At 56.5% G+C, this 18,312-nt stretch overlaps 1 protein-coding gene across 5 annotated transcripts in view; it reads right to left on the bottom strand.

Moving 5' to 3' along the window:
* SMOC2 (SPARC related modular calcium binding 2) overlaps positions 1-18,312 on the bottom strand; it is a 161,929-nt gene that overhangs the window by 102,465 nt on the left and 41,152 nt on the right. For all 5 annotated transcript variants that reach the window (XM_053904272.1, XM_053904271.1, XM_019412815.2 and 2 more), the window contains exons 2-4: positions 14,760-14,931; positions 4,778-4,884; positions 2,916-3,015 (exon numbers count right to left, since the gene is read on the bottom strand). In XM_053904272.1, the coding sequence (XP_053760247.1) occupies positions 2,916-3,015; positions 4,778-4,884; positions 14,760-14,931 (379 nt within the window). The remainder of the gene's footprint in view (positions 1-2,915; positions 3,016-4,777; positions 4,885-14,759; positions 14,932-18,312) is intronic.

The following is an 18,312-nucleotide window of genomic DNA, read 5'->3' on the forward strand; positions in this document are numbered from 1 at the left end:
CTTGGCGGCTAACGGGGTGGTGTGTGGGGACCCGACTGTAATGTTCACGTGCGTTTCCCTGCTGCGTGAGTCTCAACCCCGTCTCCCGTTCGCTGGCCATCAGCTTCCCTCCTTTATAACGTGCTGCCTGCTTAAGGCTTTGGACCACTTTTGGCTAGAGTCGTCTCATTTTTCTTACCCATTAACAGGAGCCTGGGTATTCTGTACTAATGGCTTAAAAATACATGTTTATGGAATATGTTTCTTTCGAAGGTCCTCCTGGGAGAAGGGAGGAGGAGGAGGATCGGGGGCAGGGGCTCTCGTGTGCCGCTGAAACCTCGCCAACACGCGGATGTCTGCCTCCCTCCGCTGCGGCCTGCCTCCGTGGTTGCGCGTGTTCACGACAAACACACACACGTGCACATTCTAAGTGACGGTCACTCTTTATGGCTACGTTTTAAATCTCTTCTCCCAGTGTTTACATTTTTATAGCATGAACTTACAGGATAAGCCTGGTGTGAACTCCAGGGTGAAAGATAATTGTTGAACACTGAGGCTAACCCAGTTTTAGTAAACCGGGCGGGAGTCACGGCCATCGTTCACAGCCGTGGCTAAGGGACTCTAGCCATGAGGCACACCAGCTACGAGACCAGTGAAGAGAGGGGGATACACGCGGAGAGGGAGTCCCTGGCTGTGTGCAGATGAAAGCTCGGCCCTCCGTGGTGCGTCTTAGTGTCCCGGCCCCGTGCAGAGCGCCGCCCTATCGCCCTGCCGTGCCGCACGACCTGGGAGGCTGTGTCAGCATCTGGGAAGAAGTTAAGCCACGCTGTGCAAGAGTCCGTCATAAACTGTTCACGTGTGTGTGTGTGTGTGTGTGTGAGACTGAGCGTGACCAGGCATCGCGCGTGCGGGTGTCGGCTCCCGCATCCGGAAGCTCCCTGGTCTGACTTTCTCAACAATCCCCACGACCTGCGGAGCCTCTGAGCACAACACCTGCTCTCCACGTTCACGTTCGTGCAGAATAAGAGCACGGCTACGGCGGGGGGCTGACGGGCCTTTTCCGCAGCTGCCTGGAAGTTACTCAACGCGCCAGCGGCAGCAGCAGGCGTGAGGCCACTGGCCTCACTGGCCACTGGCCAGGCCCCCTGAGGTCACAGCCCCAACCCCGGGGAAGTGGAAAGGGACGCTCACCTGCAGAGAGAGGGTCTGAGAGGGCAGCCGGCCCCGTCCTCACCCCTACTCTGCCCTGAAACACGGGGCTTTTCCTGCGGTTCCCACACAACAGCTACCGGACTTCTGAGCAGACTGTCGTCCATCATCCATCCGTGGACCAGAAAACCCACACGGGCACTGAGAAAACGGAGCGTATCTATAGAGTCAAATTATAATTACCGATGCCTGTTTGGAAAAAACTGCCCAGTACAGTGGTTTGATTCCAAAAACAAAGGACTGTTTGGAGAACGTAAGAAATTCAGCCGATTCTGTCCATAAAGACCTTCCCAATAAAGATCTTTCAGACGCAGCTTAATTTTTCAAACGGTACCACTAAAATCACAGAGAACGGGTATCCCCTGGCTTTCTCCTTTGTACAATAAGGCTCAGCGCAAGCTGGTGCCACACGCCAGAGGTGAAGTAAGTCTGTGAAAGTACGTCCCAGAGCGAGGGACACACACGGAGGCCGACAGTGTGTGTTCATTCCCCCCCTTACTCCACGAGTCTGCACAAGAATTATTAGGTGCAAATGTTAGCTCGCTAAAAATATTTGCCAGCAACTTTTAGCTCTTGGATAACAAAATAGTTATTTGAAGTAAATATATTTTAATTTCGCGTTATGCACACCCCGTGGCTTTTAAGCGATGACCAGTCACTGGAAATATTAGGTTTCGCGTCGCTGTTAATCACAGACGTCATCAGGCTGCAGCGGTTATGAGTTCTGGCCTGTGCCTTGGCTGCTGGTGTAAGCGTCTGAATCATGAGCAGAATTCCTAATTAGAAGATGCCTGACCTTTAAATAAAAAGAGGAGTCTAGAAGTAAATCCTGAACGCAAACGTTTCAATATTTCCCATGAAAAATCAGGACTAGGCTCTGTCCTTTATTATCCCCGCGGCTACGTGCTACGACAGTCTAATGTAGGGACCGTGACGCAAAGGTCATGAGGCCCCTTCACAGATGCGCCGATAGGTCCCCTCGGCCAATTAATCACAACTCAAGGGGCGACTGGGTGGCTCAGTCGGTTAAGCCTCAGACTTATGGTCTCACAGTTCGAGCCCCGCGTCGGGCTCTGTGCTGACGGCTCGGAGCCTGGAGCCCGCTTCGGATTCTGTGTCTCCCTCTCTCTCTGTCCCTCCCCTGCTTGCACTCTGTCTCTCTCAAAAATAAATAAACATTAAAAAAAATTCTTTTTAAATCACAACTCAAGCTGAAAAACATTCTCAAATAAAAATGACGTGAATCATTTATATCATTTTCGGTAAAATATTAATGGAAAACGGACCATTCCGTAAGTTACTCTCCTGCCGGTAAGATTACCTTCGGTGCGTTAGCTCTCTTATGAGCAATAAAGCAACACAAATAAACCATCTGGGGATGGACCTGTGAAGAATGGTCCTCTTTCTCTTTGCAAACGTATACACATAAAACCAGAACTTTCCTTTTTCTTTTTTGCCAAAGAAAACACGTGGGGATTTGCACTGCTGACTACAGCCCTTGTGGTCGTTCCTAAAAGACTAAGAACCCTGAGTCGAAGAACCTACCAACCTTCAGACCAGGGCTTCGGCTGGGAAAGCCTCTTGAAACCGTTTTCATCCTGTTTTAGGCTCTGTCGGTGACACGAGCCCAGCGCCCGCTAGCCCTCACCACCACCTACACTGCATTTCTTCCAAACCGCGAGCACACAGGCGTGGAGGGTCAGGACGCGGCGCGCGAGGGCACCTACCGGGGCACCGGGGCGTCTTGTGGGCCACGGCCGTGCCACTGACGGGCCTCCCGTTGGGCGTGACGCACCAGCAGTATCCCGTGTAGCTGTGACACTGCACCTGCGGGACGGCGGGACGGGGTCAGCTCGCTGCCGTGCTCGAGGCGGCCCCGCTAGGAGGCCACGTGCCTCTTACCTGGCTGCATCTGGACACAGCGACAGACGGGCGGCCCCGGGACCCAGGGGTTTGTACGCGACCCAGGCGCTTCTGCCGCGCACGCCGGCTCGCCGCCTCTGAGACGGGCCCCAGCAATCCCGAGACAGGCTCAGTGTCTCCCCACTGCGCCCAGACCGCGATGAGGGAGGGACGGCGTCCATCCCGCCCCCGAGGTCTCCCCAGCATCCTGCCTGCCCCCAGGGTCTCCCCAGCACCCCACCTGCCCCCTGGGGTCTCCCCAGCACCCCACCTGCACCCCGGGTCTCCCCAGCATCCTGCCCACCTCCCCTGCACCCCTGCCCCCCCACCCGGGAATCCACAGCACCCCACCTGCCCCCCTGGGGTCTCCCCAGCATCCTGCCCACCTCCTAGCCCCGGGGTCTCCCCAGCACCCCACCTGCCCCCCAGGTCTCCCCAGCATCCTGCCCACCTCCGAGCCCCGGGGTCTCCCCAGCACCCCACCTGCCCCCCCGGGTCTCCCCAGCATCCTGCCCACCTCCGAGCCCCGGGGTCTCCCCACCACCCCACCTGCCCCCCAGGTCTCCCCAGCATCCTGCCCACCTCCGAGCCCCGGGGTCTCCCCACCACCCCACCTGCCCCCCAGGTCTCCCCAGCATCCTGCCCACCTCCGAGCCCCGGGGTCTCCCCACCACCCCACCTGCCCCCCGGGTCTCCCCAGCATCCTGCCCACCTCCAAGCCCCGGGGTCTCCCCACCACCCCACCTGCCCCCCGGGTCTCCCCAGCATCCTGCCCACCTCCCCTGCACCCCTGGGTCTCCCCAGCATCCTGCCCACCTCTAAGCCCCGGGGTCTCCCCACCACCCCACCTGCCCCCCAGGTCTCCCCAGCATCCTGCCCACCTCCAAGCCCCGGGGTCTCCCCACCACCCCACCTGCCCCCCAGGTCTCCCCAGCATCCTGCCCACCTCCAAGCCCCGGGCTCTCCCCACCACCCCACCTGCCCCCCGGGTCTCCACAGCATCCCTCCCAGCCCCAGCTCCTCTCCCCCCCACCCCCACTCCTCCATCCACACAGACACACGCCACAGAGGGCATCCCCTGCTGTCGGTGCCTCTGCCCGCTTCTCCCCCACTCCAGCCCCCTGCCAGGCCCTCGGAGGCCCAGTGATATAAAAGCACAGCGTTCATGTCATTGTCGGACAGCAGACTGCTCCTCTCTGTGTTCGTTAGCACCGCACTTCAGGAATTTTTGCCTTAATGGGGAACAGTGGTGTTGACAGCAAAGACTCGGCCACACATAAGACAGAGAACTGGGTTATTTTCCTGACTGACTCTGACCAACAAGGTGGGAGGAAAGTCACAAACGGCCCCGCACCAGGGTCACCGGCGGCCTGCGCCTTCCCGCACCTGCCCCAGGAGTGGTAAACTTCCCACGGAAGGCCCGGGGTCAGTGGGGCCCGCTCGCCTCCCGGAAGGGCTGGGCCAGGCCAGCGCCCAGGGACAGCGGCCGGCGGCACGGCCCCGACGTGGGCACTTGCGCCGGGACGGGCGTGAGTGAGTGAGCTCACCGGTACCACCGCCAGCTGTGACAGTCAGCCCCGCCGGGAACTCCCTTCCCAGCTGTGCACGGGGACCCCAGGGACACCCCCTCCCCACCCCGCAGCTGGGAGCAGACGCTGCGGGGACCGGACGGGGCCAAGGGCCTCACCTGGCTGTAGGTGCCGTCGTCGTTGCATTCCGGAATAAACACCTGCTGCAGCTCCTTCCGGGCCTGCTCCTGGGTGTACTTCCTCTCGGCCACACACCTGGACACGTCTGCGGGGAGAGCACAGCACACGCACCAGTTACACCACCGGGACCCACGAGCGCGTGAGCCACTGGGCCACGTGGGGGCGCGGGGCCGCAGCGCCCCCAGTGGGAAGGTGACGGGAGCAGGTTTTCTCTGCACTCGATGAGCGAGGGAGCTGAGGCTCAGAGAAGCCGCTCTGCCTGTCCTGCTAAAAGGCAGGTGCTGCCTCCTGGGAAACAAAGAAGCTCCGGCCGCGGCTGGCTGCAGGCGGGCTCCCTGCGGGTCCAGGCCGCCCATGGGGGCCCTCGGACACCGCGCCGGCCCGGGACACCCGCCCCACCTGAAGACCGCCTCGGCGGGACCTGCACAACGGCCCTCGCGTGTGTCACACTGCCCCGGGGTCTCAAAGCGATACTAAGGTCCTGCCCCCTCCAGCTCCAGGAGGAAAACCTGACAGCACGACAGATGAAAAGCCAAATACCCTCAGCCCTCCCTCCGCTCTGTCCCAGACTTTCAGGTGTTGGCATTAGCGACACTGCGGCAGAACCTGATAAAAAGCACCGAGTTCCTACTGCTCCTCAGGAAGCCGTCTCCTGCGACCCGGTAAGTCGGTGAGAAGGGAAGCAGCTAAAAACACCGAGTGCGTCTCGTCTCCATCCGGACACGGACACCCTCAGACCAATCACGGGCACGCGGGTGTGCACGAGGGACGTGGCGGCTCGTGAGCGAGGCCGCCGTCCCCTCCGCCACCCCCCCAGCCCGCACCAGCCTGCGTGCGACACGGGGGCGCAGCGGGCAGTGCCTCCCGCTGCGGGCCCCAGGCCTCCCGGGATGGGCTCCGGGGCGCGAGCCCCTTGGACACCGCAGCACGGCGTGCGTGGCCAAGCACCCACGTGCGTCACCCACGGGCCTCTCGTCCTCCGACACGCCACCACAAGTTCACGTTCCCTTCTTTGGGCCGTCATGCGACGTAGCTCATCTGAGTTTTAGAGCTTGAAAAGACAGGCTTTCCCCGTGTTTCTAAAGTGTTTCCAGATTTATTTTTTTTTTAATTTTTTTAACATTTATTTATTTTTGAGACAGAGAGAGACAGAGCATGAACAGGGGAGGGGCAGAGAGAGAGGGAGACACAGAATCTGAAACAGGCTCCAGGCCCTGAGCGTTCAGCACAGAGCCCGACGCGGGGCTCGAACTCACGGACCGCGAGATCATGACCTGAGCCGAAGTCGGACGCTTAACCGACTGAGCCACCCAGGCGCCCCAAGTGTTTCCAGATTTAAATAACAGGCTGTCTCGATCTGAAAGGGCCTCTGGACTCCGAGAGCCGCTTCTTCAAACGTGTCCCCTGGCCAACAGCTTTAGATGGCGACTTCTCATGGTCTGGTAGCAAAACCTGCTGGCCCTGACTGCGTGCCCTGTGGGCGTCCGCTGCGGGGCTCGGGGCCGCAGCCACGGCCCCAGCGGCATCGGCCTGCCGAATACAGACTCTGCTGCTGAACATCCCCGTCCCCGGCTTCTGCGGACCCCGGCTGCCGGCCGCGCCGTGTTCACGGGCATGCGTACTGCAGAAGACGGTCTTCCCTCCAGGCCGGTGCTCGTGTGTTGATCTACGCTTTGGCCCGGCCAGCCGGCACTTGGCAACATGTGGTTTTAATGCAGCCTGTGTTTTAGCTGAGGACAAATCACCGCTTTGCTGGACCTGTGTCCTCGTGTTTTTAGCATAACCTGTGGTTTGACCGTCTAAAAGGAAAAGTGACAGGAGTTCCAGCTTGCACGGTCTCCACCAAGGTCCCGACGGAATCGCAAATCATTTCTAATGCTTGAACTATCGTGGAACATGCAAAAAGAGCATACGTCTTCCAAACAACGTGTGGGCCTCGTTCCTGGCCTGGATGCACCTCCTTCAAAGACTCTGCGCTTAGCGCTGATCGGACGTCCTCGGACAGGCAGTGCTCACGTCTGACGGAGACTAAATTCCAAGTTTTCCTGGCACAGGAAACGGGACTCTGAGGCCCGGAACGGCAGAGTCGGCATCAGATGTCCCCCGAAGTTAAGTCCGTGACCACCTACTAAAGGAACATGCCGTCCGTCTCCCACCGCCGGCCTGGTGTCCCTTTCCTAGATCTTCTGAGTGACGGTCTTCACGACTGAGCAGGGTCTGGACAGCACCCACCAGATCAATGCTACTGAAATATGCAAAATGCCAGGGATTTCGCTCAAAATCAGTCACGCCTCCCCTGTGCTCCCTTCAGCGTGTTACTTCCTCCATCGTGGTCGGAACATTTCACACGAGACCCACCTCCCCAGCAAGCGCTTCTGGGTTCACGCGCCACAGAGCACTACAGGGGACCCTGCATCGCTGACACTCTCCGCCGCGGCCGCAAGGTCACTTTAAACCCCTACCTTGTTAACGTGTACACACTCGGGATACATCGAACGCCCCCTTTGCAGAAACCCAAGTGTTCAGCCCAGCAAGATGCGGGGCGAGGCTGCATGTTTTTCCGGCCGGTGGCTCGGTCTGGAATGGCTACCGAGTGGTTTTGACTTTCAGCCTGATACCGTGTGCCCTCTGAGGTCCAGACGCCCTCACGGCTGTGTGCCCCTGCCCGGCACAGGCCCGGCCCCGGGTGAGGTTGGCCTCAGGGCAGGGGAGGCGGATGAGCAAAGGCCACCAGACAAAGGAGGCACACTCTCCTTGGGCGGCGGCCTCAGAAATGATGGCCCTATGAGAGACTTTTATTTTTGCTGGCATCCAGTGAAGGCAGACGCGGGATTTCAAAGGTTGTAATATTTTATCCACCCATAATTTCAAAGGCCAGATTCCGAGGAAAATGGAGGACTCGGCACCACCACGCTCTTCGCATAAATAGAACGTTCTGTGCCTCCTTAACGTCGGTGGGTGTGCGGTGATGCAAGACCAGAAGGGCGAGCGAGGCGCCCCGTCCACCGAGCCACTGCCGGTCGGCGAGGGCAGGGGTGCCGTACGTCCTCCGGCACCACTCCGTGACCGCAGCGCTCTGGAGCGGGAGGGGGAAGGAACAGAGTTTCCCTTTTACATAAGTGTTATCGTTTCAAATGCAGAAAGACAGAAACAAATTATAATAGGAAAACCTCGAGTACATGCTTGGGGTTGCCAAGCCATACAGGAAAAAACCTACATGCGCTGCAAGCTGTTGCAAGAATATATCGAAGTATTCGGAGCCTGTGCAACATTTATACAGGAGACGACCGGTCACAACCATCCGCCGGGTAACTGATAACCGCGAGCATCAGGGCATCAAAAGAGACCACGGCGCAACCGTCACCACGTCCCCTTTACGGAGTCTGAGTGCCACCCTCCCGGGCCCGGCCCGGCGCTGCGCTGACGCTCCCGGCTCTGCTGGTGAACCAGCGCTGCGGGAACACGCGTGTTGGTGGAGCACAGGGAAGACCGTTCTTCACGCAACATCCCAAAGAGTCTTGTGCTTCTGATCGCGGCTGGAACGTGCGAGCAATGGTGCTGCTTCCCGTCGTGTCTACCTTAGTCCGCAAGGAAGGACATTTCTAACCTCAGACCTGTTAGAACGCCATAAAAGAGTGAAGGCGAACGTGACTGGCGTAGGGTTTCTGCAAGAGAGACGCACAGATGTGACGAAAAAGTCCTAGGACACCGCTTTCTGCAACGGCTACTTCAGCTGGCCTGCCTGTGGGAAGGAAGTGCAGCTTCGACACGGCACGTAGCACGAACAAGGACCCCGCCTGAAGACTGGATGCAGGAGAGAGTCATGTGTACACACACGTGCACGCACAGAGGCACCTGCGCACGCACACACAGACAACTCCCTTGCTGTCAAGTTCCTTTTAGAACAATGCACGATTGATCTCTCCTCTTGTCTGGTGGCCCAGAGGTTTTTACTCACCATCTATGCACACAGATGCACACACGCACACACATCTGTACACATACACATGCATACACGGGTACATGTACATATATGCACAGATAAACAGGTGCACGTGCACACACAGATACACACACAATACACACCCAATACACACCCACACGCAGGTATGCAGACACACAATACACACCCACATGCACACGCACACACAGATATGCACACACACAACACACCCACATGCACATGCACACACAGATATGCAAACACACAATACACACCCACATGCACACACACACAGATATGCACACACAATACATACCCACATGCACACGCACACACAGATATGCAAACACACAATACACACCCACATGCACACGCACACACAGATATACACACACAATATACACCCACATGCACACGCATACACACAATACACACCCACATGCACACACAGATATGCACACACACAATACACACCCACATGCACATGCACACATACACATATACACATATATGCACACACAATACACACAGCTACCTATATACACACAAGCACACAAGCATATGTACACATACACCTATATATGCACACATGTGCATGCACAGATACACACATGCACACATACACACAGATACACACAACACACACAAAGATATACGTGTACATGTGCACACTAGACACACATGCACACACATGCATACACACAGAGACAGTCGTGCACACACACACATTCCACACATCCCGCATAGATTTCTTTTACAGAAATCTCTGTTTTGTTGAAGAAAATAATAGCAGGCTAAGAGCTGACTTAGCGTAGCCGAACCACACCCTGGGACCGGACGCTTGCTGTGGGTTCACAAAGCCTCCTGGTGAAGCTACAGGAAACACCCAGACGGCTCTGGCCTCCCAAAGGCGACGCCCCTGAAGTGAAAGGAGCCTGTTTCTTTACACTCCGCGTGTAAATCAAGGCTTGTCAGGGGCCTTCTCATGATTAGGAAAATGGTTGAACAGGAAGAATTCTTAGTGTTCACCTGGTCCCACCGCCCTGTTTTAGAGACGAGAAGGCTGGTGTGGACATGCAGCCCCAGCCAGCCGGCGAGAGAAACCGAGGCTGAGTCTGCAGTTCGCACACCTGAGCGGGCTTCAGAGCGCTGGGAAGTGTGCAGGGCAGGCGCTGGGACCTCCCGGCACCGCCCCACCCCTCGGGGGCCCCGATGTCCGCGTTCCGAGCGCCCACGTGGACAAACAGGCAGAGAGGAGAGGCCAGCGACTGTGGAGGAGTCTCGGGCTGCGGGGCGGTTACATCACATTTTTAGCAAAACTAACGGAAAGGTAGAGGGCGTTCAGAGACGCCAACACCAAGCCCAGCGGGGGTGAGCGACGCCTCCGGGCTCCGCAGAAATCCTCAGGGACGACACGCCCCGCTCACGCTGCCCTGCAGGTCGCTGCTTCCCGCTGGGTTTCCGGGACACAGGTGCCCAGCGCTTGGGCTGCCCTCCTGGGGGTCTGGCCGCTCAGAGCCCAGTGTCAGCGAGAAGTCCCTCCGTGGGCAGCCCGTGGACCACACGTCCACAGAGGGAGGCGCTGGGGCCGCCGGGGTCTGTCCCCATCGAGGCCGCGGGCTCTGCTGTGTGTTCCCCATCGTGGGAGGGTCCCTGGTGCAGCTCGCCAGCTACGAGGTAACACTCCCCAAGGCGCCACCCCCAGTGGCTCTTCCCACCGCCACCAACAGGCCCAGAGGGACCACGGGTCTCCGCAGGGCTGTGGGGAAGGTTCCGAGCAGGCAGCCGTGGCGGGAGGCCTCTGCGGATGGGCCAGCAGGTTTCCCCAGACAGCACTATGACCCGGGATTTGTCCCGGCAGGGACTGACCACGGACGGAGGCCCCACAAGCACGTGTTCTGGCTTCTACTTATAGTCGCCGCTTGTCCAAGAAAACCCTGTGGGTGTGTGTCACTCGGGGTTCATGCAACACGATCATCATGAAGAACAACAACCGCTCATCCGTCCATCCCCGATGTGGGCACGCACTTCTGCCTCCACACGGACGTTGCCAAGGCCCCGCACGTCCGGCCCGCGTGCCGTGTGCTCACCGTGGCTCGGGGAGACCGTGGCCTCGCTCAGCCAGCCACGACGAGGACCACGAGACACTGGCAGCAAACAGGAATGGGGAGAGATCGGGAGCATTCTGTAAGCACATTCCTTTTCTTAGAAACTCCTGGGGCCCGGAATCCCCGAGACGGCTGTTTCTGTCACGTTTCTGCTATGACTTTGCTTCCGGAAATCCCAAAGTCGCTCCAACGCCTCCTGACGTTGGACCGTTCCTCTTCCTTATTTGTTTTCCGGCTTTTTCACTGGATGCCAGAAATGTTGTCGAAAAGCAAGACAGCCCCAATGGACTCAGATCAAAGGGAAAATATTAATGTGTTTGCTAAGCTCTGAAAACCCAAACTCCACAAAATTTCTAAGAAAATATGAGAAAAATCCATCGGTGCCAACCACTGCATTTCTATTCAAGGGCAACACTTAGATCATGACATCAAATGCATAAAATATTTTAATCCAGCTTAATGAAACGTGGACTAAAACATTTTAGTTGTTTTCAAACCAGTACATTCAAAACAGGCCAGTGGGACTGCCACCCACCCAACGTCCTCAGAATATGCGATTGCCCATCTGCCAGACTGACACTATTTCAACCCCGGGGACGATGTGAGAAAAACCCAGACGGTTGTTTGTAGCACGTGAAGCGGTGCAAGGGGACCTTCGGTCTCGTGCCCCCTCCTTCCCGTTGGGAGACGCAAGCTTCTGACCCGGCTGTGCTGTCGAATCTGCTGTACTCGTGCCCTGAGAGGGACGTAGGCGGTACCATGACTTCCCCAGTCCGGCAGGATTCCCGTCTCTGGCCCCATCCGCACCGGGGCTCCCTTGTACCTCTTCCCACTCCCCGTGAACCGTTTCCTCCCCGTTGGAGCCCTGGGCAGGGGAACGGCGTTGGTAAGCGATGGCACAGTTCGCCAGTCTATACGAAGGGGCCCATCCCCTGGACGGGGGCCGATCGCCACCGTGAGCCGGGATCCAGGCGGAAGGCTGCTTCCGCAGGGACGGTCCCGTCGCAGCCTGGAAGCCCCTTTCCAGGGCAGCCCCCAGTGCGGCACAGGCTCCTGTCCCCTACAAGATGAGGGCTGTTCCCAAATCATGCATCACGCGTATCAGGGGTGCGTGACGCCCGGTTATTTTAAACAAACGTGTGACTAATAATGTCGCGGTCAATAACCTTCATATTCGCTACCCTTGCCAGCTGAAGCACCAAATAAACTTGACTTTGAAATCTACGGGCATCCGTACATTCTTTTTATTTTAACCCCTTGGATTTCAGTGGAACCAGCTTTTGTGAAGTGAGTTTTATGTCTGCTCACTCCCCTTGGCACATTTTCTGTGTCACAGATCTATGGTCTGAAATTGGTTGAGGGAAGTGAATGAGAATCCCAGCCAAGGGAATTTCCCAGAAAACTTAGGCTGGATCCAAATACAAAGAGGGGAACGATGACATTATCAAAAAGGACACACGCGTCCAAAAGCAGCCCAGCACGGACGCCACGGTGGGCAGAGCGGAGCCCCGAGTCAAGGGCTCTGGAGAGCGACCTCGGGAGGTGTGGACTCGCGGGCCTTTGCATCAGGTTTCCACCCAGGGAGGACAGGGGCCCGGGCCCTGGTCTAACTAACCCCTCCAGGTGCCCGCAGGTGATCGCTAAGGCAGAGACTAACCCCGGCAGCTCCCCCGTGGCCTTCCGGCAGAACAGCTGATCGGGGTCATCTACAGGAACGTGGCACGAGAAAGCAGCATTGACTCAAACTTTACCACCGTCCCCACAGCATGCTTCCGCGGGCGAGGCCAGCACAGGCGACTGCTTCTAGAAGCTTCCCTGAAGACCAAGTCGCCTGATATTTGAATCTATTCTTAAATCGCCTCTCCTTTCTCAGCACAGATAACTGATGTGTAAAACTATAACCGAGGCGTCCAAATTCTTCTCAGTTTGACGAGTTCAGAACGAGAGTACAGAAATTAGACACGGAACAGAGAGGAACAGAACTCCTCATGCGGGTGCTTTTCTTTGAGGCCACTTTTCCGTGAGACGTGGTCATGCCGTTTCTGGCCAGGCCCACTGCAAATCACTCTTAAGTTCCAGCACAGTAAACACGCAGTGTTAGATCCCAGGTGCACAATGTAGTGATTCTGTAGTTACACATACCCTCGGTGCTCATCGCGACCCACGTCCTCTTTACCCGCTTCCTGCTTCCCCCACCACCACCACCACCTCCCCTCCGGTGACTCAACTGTGTTCTCTGTAGTTCAGAGTCCGTTTCGGGCTCGTCTCTCTTTCTGTTTCCTTTGTTCATTTGTTTTCTTTCTTGCATTCCACATACGAGTCAAATCCTGTGGCGTTTGTCTCTCTCTGCCTGGCTTATTTCGCTCAGTATGATACACTCTGGCTGCACCCATGTCGCTGCAAATGGCAAGATTTCATTCTTTCTGATGGCTGAGTAATACTCCGCTGCATACATGCCGCATTAGCTTCATCCATTCACTTATCAACGGACATCTGGGCTGCTTCCATAACCCGGCTGTTGTAGATAATGTCGCTAGAAACATTAAGGTGCACGAATGCCTTTGAACTGGTGTCCTCGTATTCTCTGGGTAAATACCTAATAGTGCGACTGCCGGATCTTAGGGTAGTTCCGGAACCTCTGAGGAACCTCCATACTGTTTCCCAGAGTGGCTCTACCAGTTTGCATTCCCACCAGCAGTGCACGAGGGTTCCCCTTTCTCGACACCCCAATATCTATTGGTTCCTGAGTTGTTAACGTTAGCCATTCTGACAGGTGTGAGGTGGGATCTCAGTGTGGCTTTGAGTTGTATTTCCCCGATCGTGAGCGACGGTGAGCATCTTTTCATGTGTCGGTTGGCCATCCGGATGTCTTCTTTGGAGAAGTGTCCGTTCGTGCCTTCTGCCCATTTTTTAATTGGATTATTTGTTCTTAGGGTATTGAGTTGCATAAGTTCTTTACAGATTTTGGATGCTGACCCTTTATCGGATATGTCGTTTGCCAATATCTTGTCCCATTCCGTAGGCTGCCTTTTAGTTTTGCTGATTGTTTCCCTTGCCATGCAGAAGCCTTTTATTTTGATAAAGTGCCAATAGTTTATTTTTGCTTTCGTTTCCCTCGCCTCCGGAGAAATATCTAGAAAAATGCAAATCATCTGAATCCCCGCACAACTGTCCAGACACCGTCTTTCCTAGTAAAAAGCGTATGAGGGGCACCTGGGTGGCTCAGTCAGTTGGGCGTCCACTTCAGCTCAGGTCATGATCTCACAGCTTGCGGGTTCGAGCCCCGTGTCGGGCTCAGTGCCGACAGCTCGGAGCCTGGAGCCCGCTTCGGATTCTGTGTCTCCCTCTCTCTCTGCCCCTCCCCTGCTTGTGCCCTGTCTCTTTCTGAATGCAACTCTGTTGGGGCTCAAAGCATCAGCATACTCTGCGGAGTCAAACCCTTCATTAACATAGGAAGTATTTCAGTGTTTTGCTTGGAGCGTGCTAGTTAAATGTAAATCTGCTTCCTAAATCAGGATAATCGAAAATTTCACGTGTAAAATCAACACGAAAGAAATCGCCATCGACCCCACGGGTGCTGTGTGACCTCCCACTGGCTGGAAGGGGGGACAAGACAGGGCTGATGGAAGCAGGATTAACTTTGGTGAGAATAAAACACTCAGAAAGTGTTCCGTGAAACGCCGATACGCGTGTGTTGAGATGGCACCAAACAGCCTAAGAAAAGAGCACGAAACAAGGTAAAAGGTGCCTCTGCCCTTGAGTCCCCGAAATTTCCCTCCTTCCTGACACAAACCCGGAATCCCTGAGATTTTACGCATAAAAACGTTGCAAAGGTGAGAACAAACCACTCGGCCTTACGCTTAGCGGTTGATCGGCCGGCCTCTGAGCGAACGATCAGACACGGCTCACCTCTGCAGTTGCCCCGGTAAGCGATCTCCAGCTGAGGGTCCTTGCACTTGGCACGCTGGAACTCGCAGCGGGACAGGAAGGTCCGGCCGTCAGACGCGCACAGTGGCTTCTGTGAGGAACCCGCACACACCAGCTGGCAGTCCTTGTCCTTGTCTTGATCCACTCGCAAAAACTTGGGGGAGAAAAGAAAAAGAAGCCAGACAAATGTAAAGAGGCGTTTCTGCAGAGCAGCGGGAGACGGACGTTGGCCTGAGGCCACCGCCGATCGCAAGCTGCGGCGGTCAGAGACATCGCGGGGGCCCGAGGACTCTGAGCCACGGGCCAGCAGGGAGGTCGACGGCCCGCGGTCTCCAAGCCAGCGTCTGCGGCTGGATCCCGGAGCTCCGGACTCAATGGTGCATAATACGGTCCATCCCGCAGTGGGATGTGTGGGAAACCCGCTTCACCTCCATCGTCCAAGCGACCGGGATTTTAATCTGTAAATTCACTCGCTAGTTCCCTCCTGCGTGCGCCACGTCTCATGGTCACCCTGGGCCGTAAGGAGGGCAGCGGAGGAGCCAGGAGGCGGTGGCGCCTCACCACCTCCCTGTCCCAGCGACCCCCTCCCGCGTACTTGCTCAGATTATGGTTTTCTGAATAAACTCCCGGGCCCTGGGGGGGCTGCTCGCTCCCGGGACACGGGGCGTGCCCAGCAGTCGGGGGTCTGCCCGCCCGGGGCCACGGGGGCTGCGAGCCTGGGACCACGCGAAGGAGCCAGTGCAGAGGGCCCGGCGGCCCCCAGCGCCCGCGCTCGCAGGGGTTCCCCATCCCACGTCGGCTCCTGCTGACACCCCGACACGGCATCACGGAGCCTACGGTGCCCTCCAGTGGTCCGGAGGCCCCCACGCCGGCCCTGCGTGGACGGTCCCGCTGCAGGCGGCCCACCTCACGCCTGTCCAGCGCGGGACGGCTTTGTACCACGGCATAAATGGCACCTCTGGGCGCCTGTGGCCACCGGCGCATCCCCCGCCCCACGTGGGGTTTTCTCTGGTTTGTGAGCATGAGCTCCGCGCTGAAGGAAAACGCCGGGGGCAGAGCCGCGGTCGTCACCGCCTCCCGCGGGCACCGCGTACGTGCGAGCAGGTGGACGTGGCGTCGTCTGTCCCGGAAACACCCGCGGAGCCAGAGAGCGCCATGCTCAGGGCCTGTCCCCTTCAGAGTCCGCAACGGGGGACACGCGGGAATGGGTCCAGAAGCCCAGGGAGCCTCACCAGGAAGAGAAAAGCAAGCGGAAAGGCGTCGCCGCTTTCCCGGGGGTGTGCGACACGTGTTCCTGTGCTCAAACCTGGGCGAAGCGAGCGCAGAAGAACATCTGACCGAATTCTGGCCACAGAAGTTTCCGGGCCCGGTCGTTCCACTTTGCCCAAAATGTGTTTTAACTTTGCGGCCCCAGAGGCGCGCCCGCCCCCGGGTCCACCCAGCTCCTGGGAGGTGCCGACGCGTCGGCCTGCTGTCCCGGAGGGAGAGCGGCCCCCCCCAGAGATGTCACCCCCAGCCACTCGGGGCTCTGTCCCTGCCTCGTCCTTCCGCAAAGACAGACCTCCTTTCACACCACACAGCTGGGCCCTGACAGTGTCGTGTGGGAGAGACAGACAGACAGACAGAGACACAGACACAGAGAGACAGAGACAAGACAGAGAGACAGACAGAGACACAGAGAGACAGAGCCAAGACAGAGAAACAGAGACAAGACAGACAGAAACAAGACAGAGACAGAGAGACACAGATAAGACAGAGAGAGACAGAGAGACAGAGACAAAGAGACAAAGATAGAGAGAGACACAGACAGAGACAAGTCAGAGAGACAGAGACACAGAGAGACAGAGACAAGGCAGAGAGACAGAGATAGACACAGAGACAGAGAAAGAGACAGAGAGACAGAGACAACACAGAGAGACAGAGACACGGAGACAAGACAGAGAGAGACAGAGTCAGAGACAGACACAGAGACAAGACAGAGACAGAGACAAGACAGAGACAGAGACAGAGACAAGACAGAGTCAGAGAGAGACAGAGACAAGACAGAGAGACAGAGACAGACACAGAGACAAAGAGAAACACAGAGATAGAGATAAGACAAAGATACAGAGGCAGAGACACAGAGATAAGACAGAGGCAGAGACAAGACAGAGAGTCAGAAAGAGACACAGAGACAAGACAGAGAGACAAGACAGAGTGCCAGAGACAGAGAGAGACACAGACAGATAAGACAAAGAGTCAGAGAGAGACACAGAGACAAGACAGAGATACAAAGAGACAGAGACAGAAAAAAGACAGAGAGACAGAGACAGACACACAGAGAGACACAGAGAGACAGAGAGAGAGAGGCAGACACAAGACAGAAAGACAGAGACGGTGTAGGAAACAAGGAGCACAGGTGAGCCTGTGAGCTCTCAGGACCAGCCCCGCCCCCAGGCACAATAATAAAAAAAAGCCTAGTATTGGGGCATTTGGAATTTGACCATAATTCTTGATAATTTAACGGTGTAGAACTAACAATGGAGCCATTCTTTGTCAGAAATAAGAGAACACACACTTCACACACGTTTCTCCCCCTTCCCATTTTTAACAGCAATTATGTTCCAAGGAGACAGTGCATTTACCGGGGCTGTGTTCTTCAACAAGGCCACTTAAGGGGAAATAGAACAGTCCTGGTTTAAAGAATTCACGGTTTACCTTTTTAAGTTCATCTATTTATTTAGAGAAAGAGAGAGAGAGCGGGGCGGAGCAGGGAGAGAGGGAGAGAGAATCCCGACCAAGCAGGCTCCGCGATGGCAGTGCAGAGCCCAACAGGAGGCTAGGTCTCAGGACCAGGAACCACGAGATCACGCCCTGAGCCAACATCGAGAGTCGGATGCTCAACCCACTGAGCCACCCAGGCACCCCAAGAACTCACTCTACTAAAAGAACTTGGTTGAGGGTCTTCAAACTAGTTCAGATAAAAGGTAATTTGCCAAGTTTAGAAAGGAATCAATAGGACCTTGAGCGACACTATTTTAAGGAAAACCTCAGAGTTGCAGGGGTCCCCATGTCTTTGTGTGCCCGACGGCAAGGACAGCGGCAGGGGGTGCCCACGCAGTGTCTGTCCAGACACCGAGGGAGACATCCTGCATGGACGCCAGACAGGTCAAATGCAAATGGGTCAAAAACACGGTCTATATTTTGATTAAAGCAAGGGTGTAAGCCGGAGGGAAAGTCAGAACAAGATCCAACCATTAAAGGAACGGGTTAAAGCATCCCTGAAGTCTGCATATGGATGGATCCTTCCACAGTGAGATTGATTCAAGACTTCTTTCTACTGTTTACGCTACGGCATAACATCAAGAAATACGTAGGTCTCCAGCTGTAAGATTCGCAAAAGCATCAACTTTCTAACCCGGAGGCCACTAGGCAGTGAGTTTAGCTCCTAAGTGTGTTTGCTTCCTCTGCAGACGAGGTTGACCCTGGGGATCGGGCGGGACAGAAGCACGGTCAGGGGGTCGGGATGCCAGCACACCGCTGGCTGGCGCGTAAG

Source organism: Panthera pardus, unplaced genomic scaffold (assembly GCF_024362965.1).
Source record: "Panthera pardus isolate Hobbes unplaced genomic scaffold, ASM2436296v1 HiC_scaffold_17, whole genome shotgun sequence".
In the NCBI taxonomy this organism is placed as follows: Eukaryota; Metazoa; Chordata; class Mammalia; order Carnivora; family Felidae; genus Panthera; species Panthera pardus.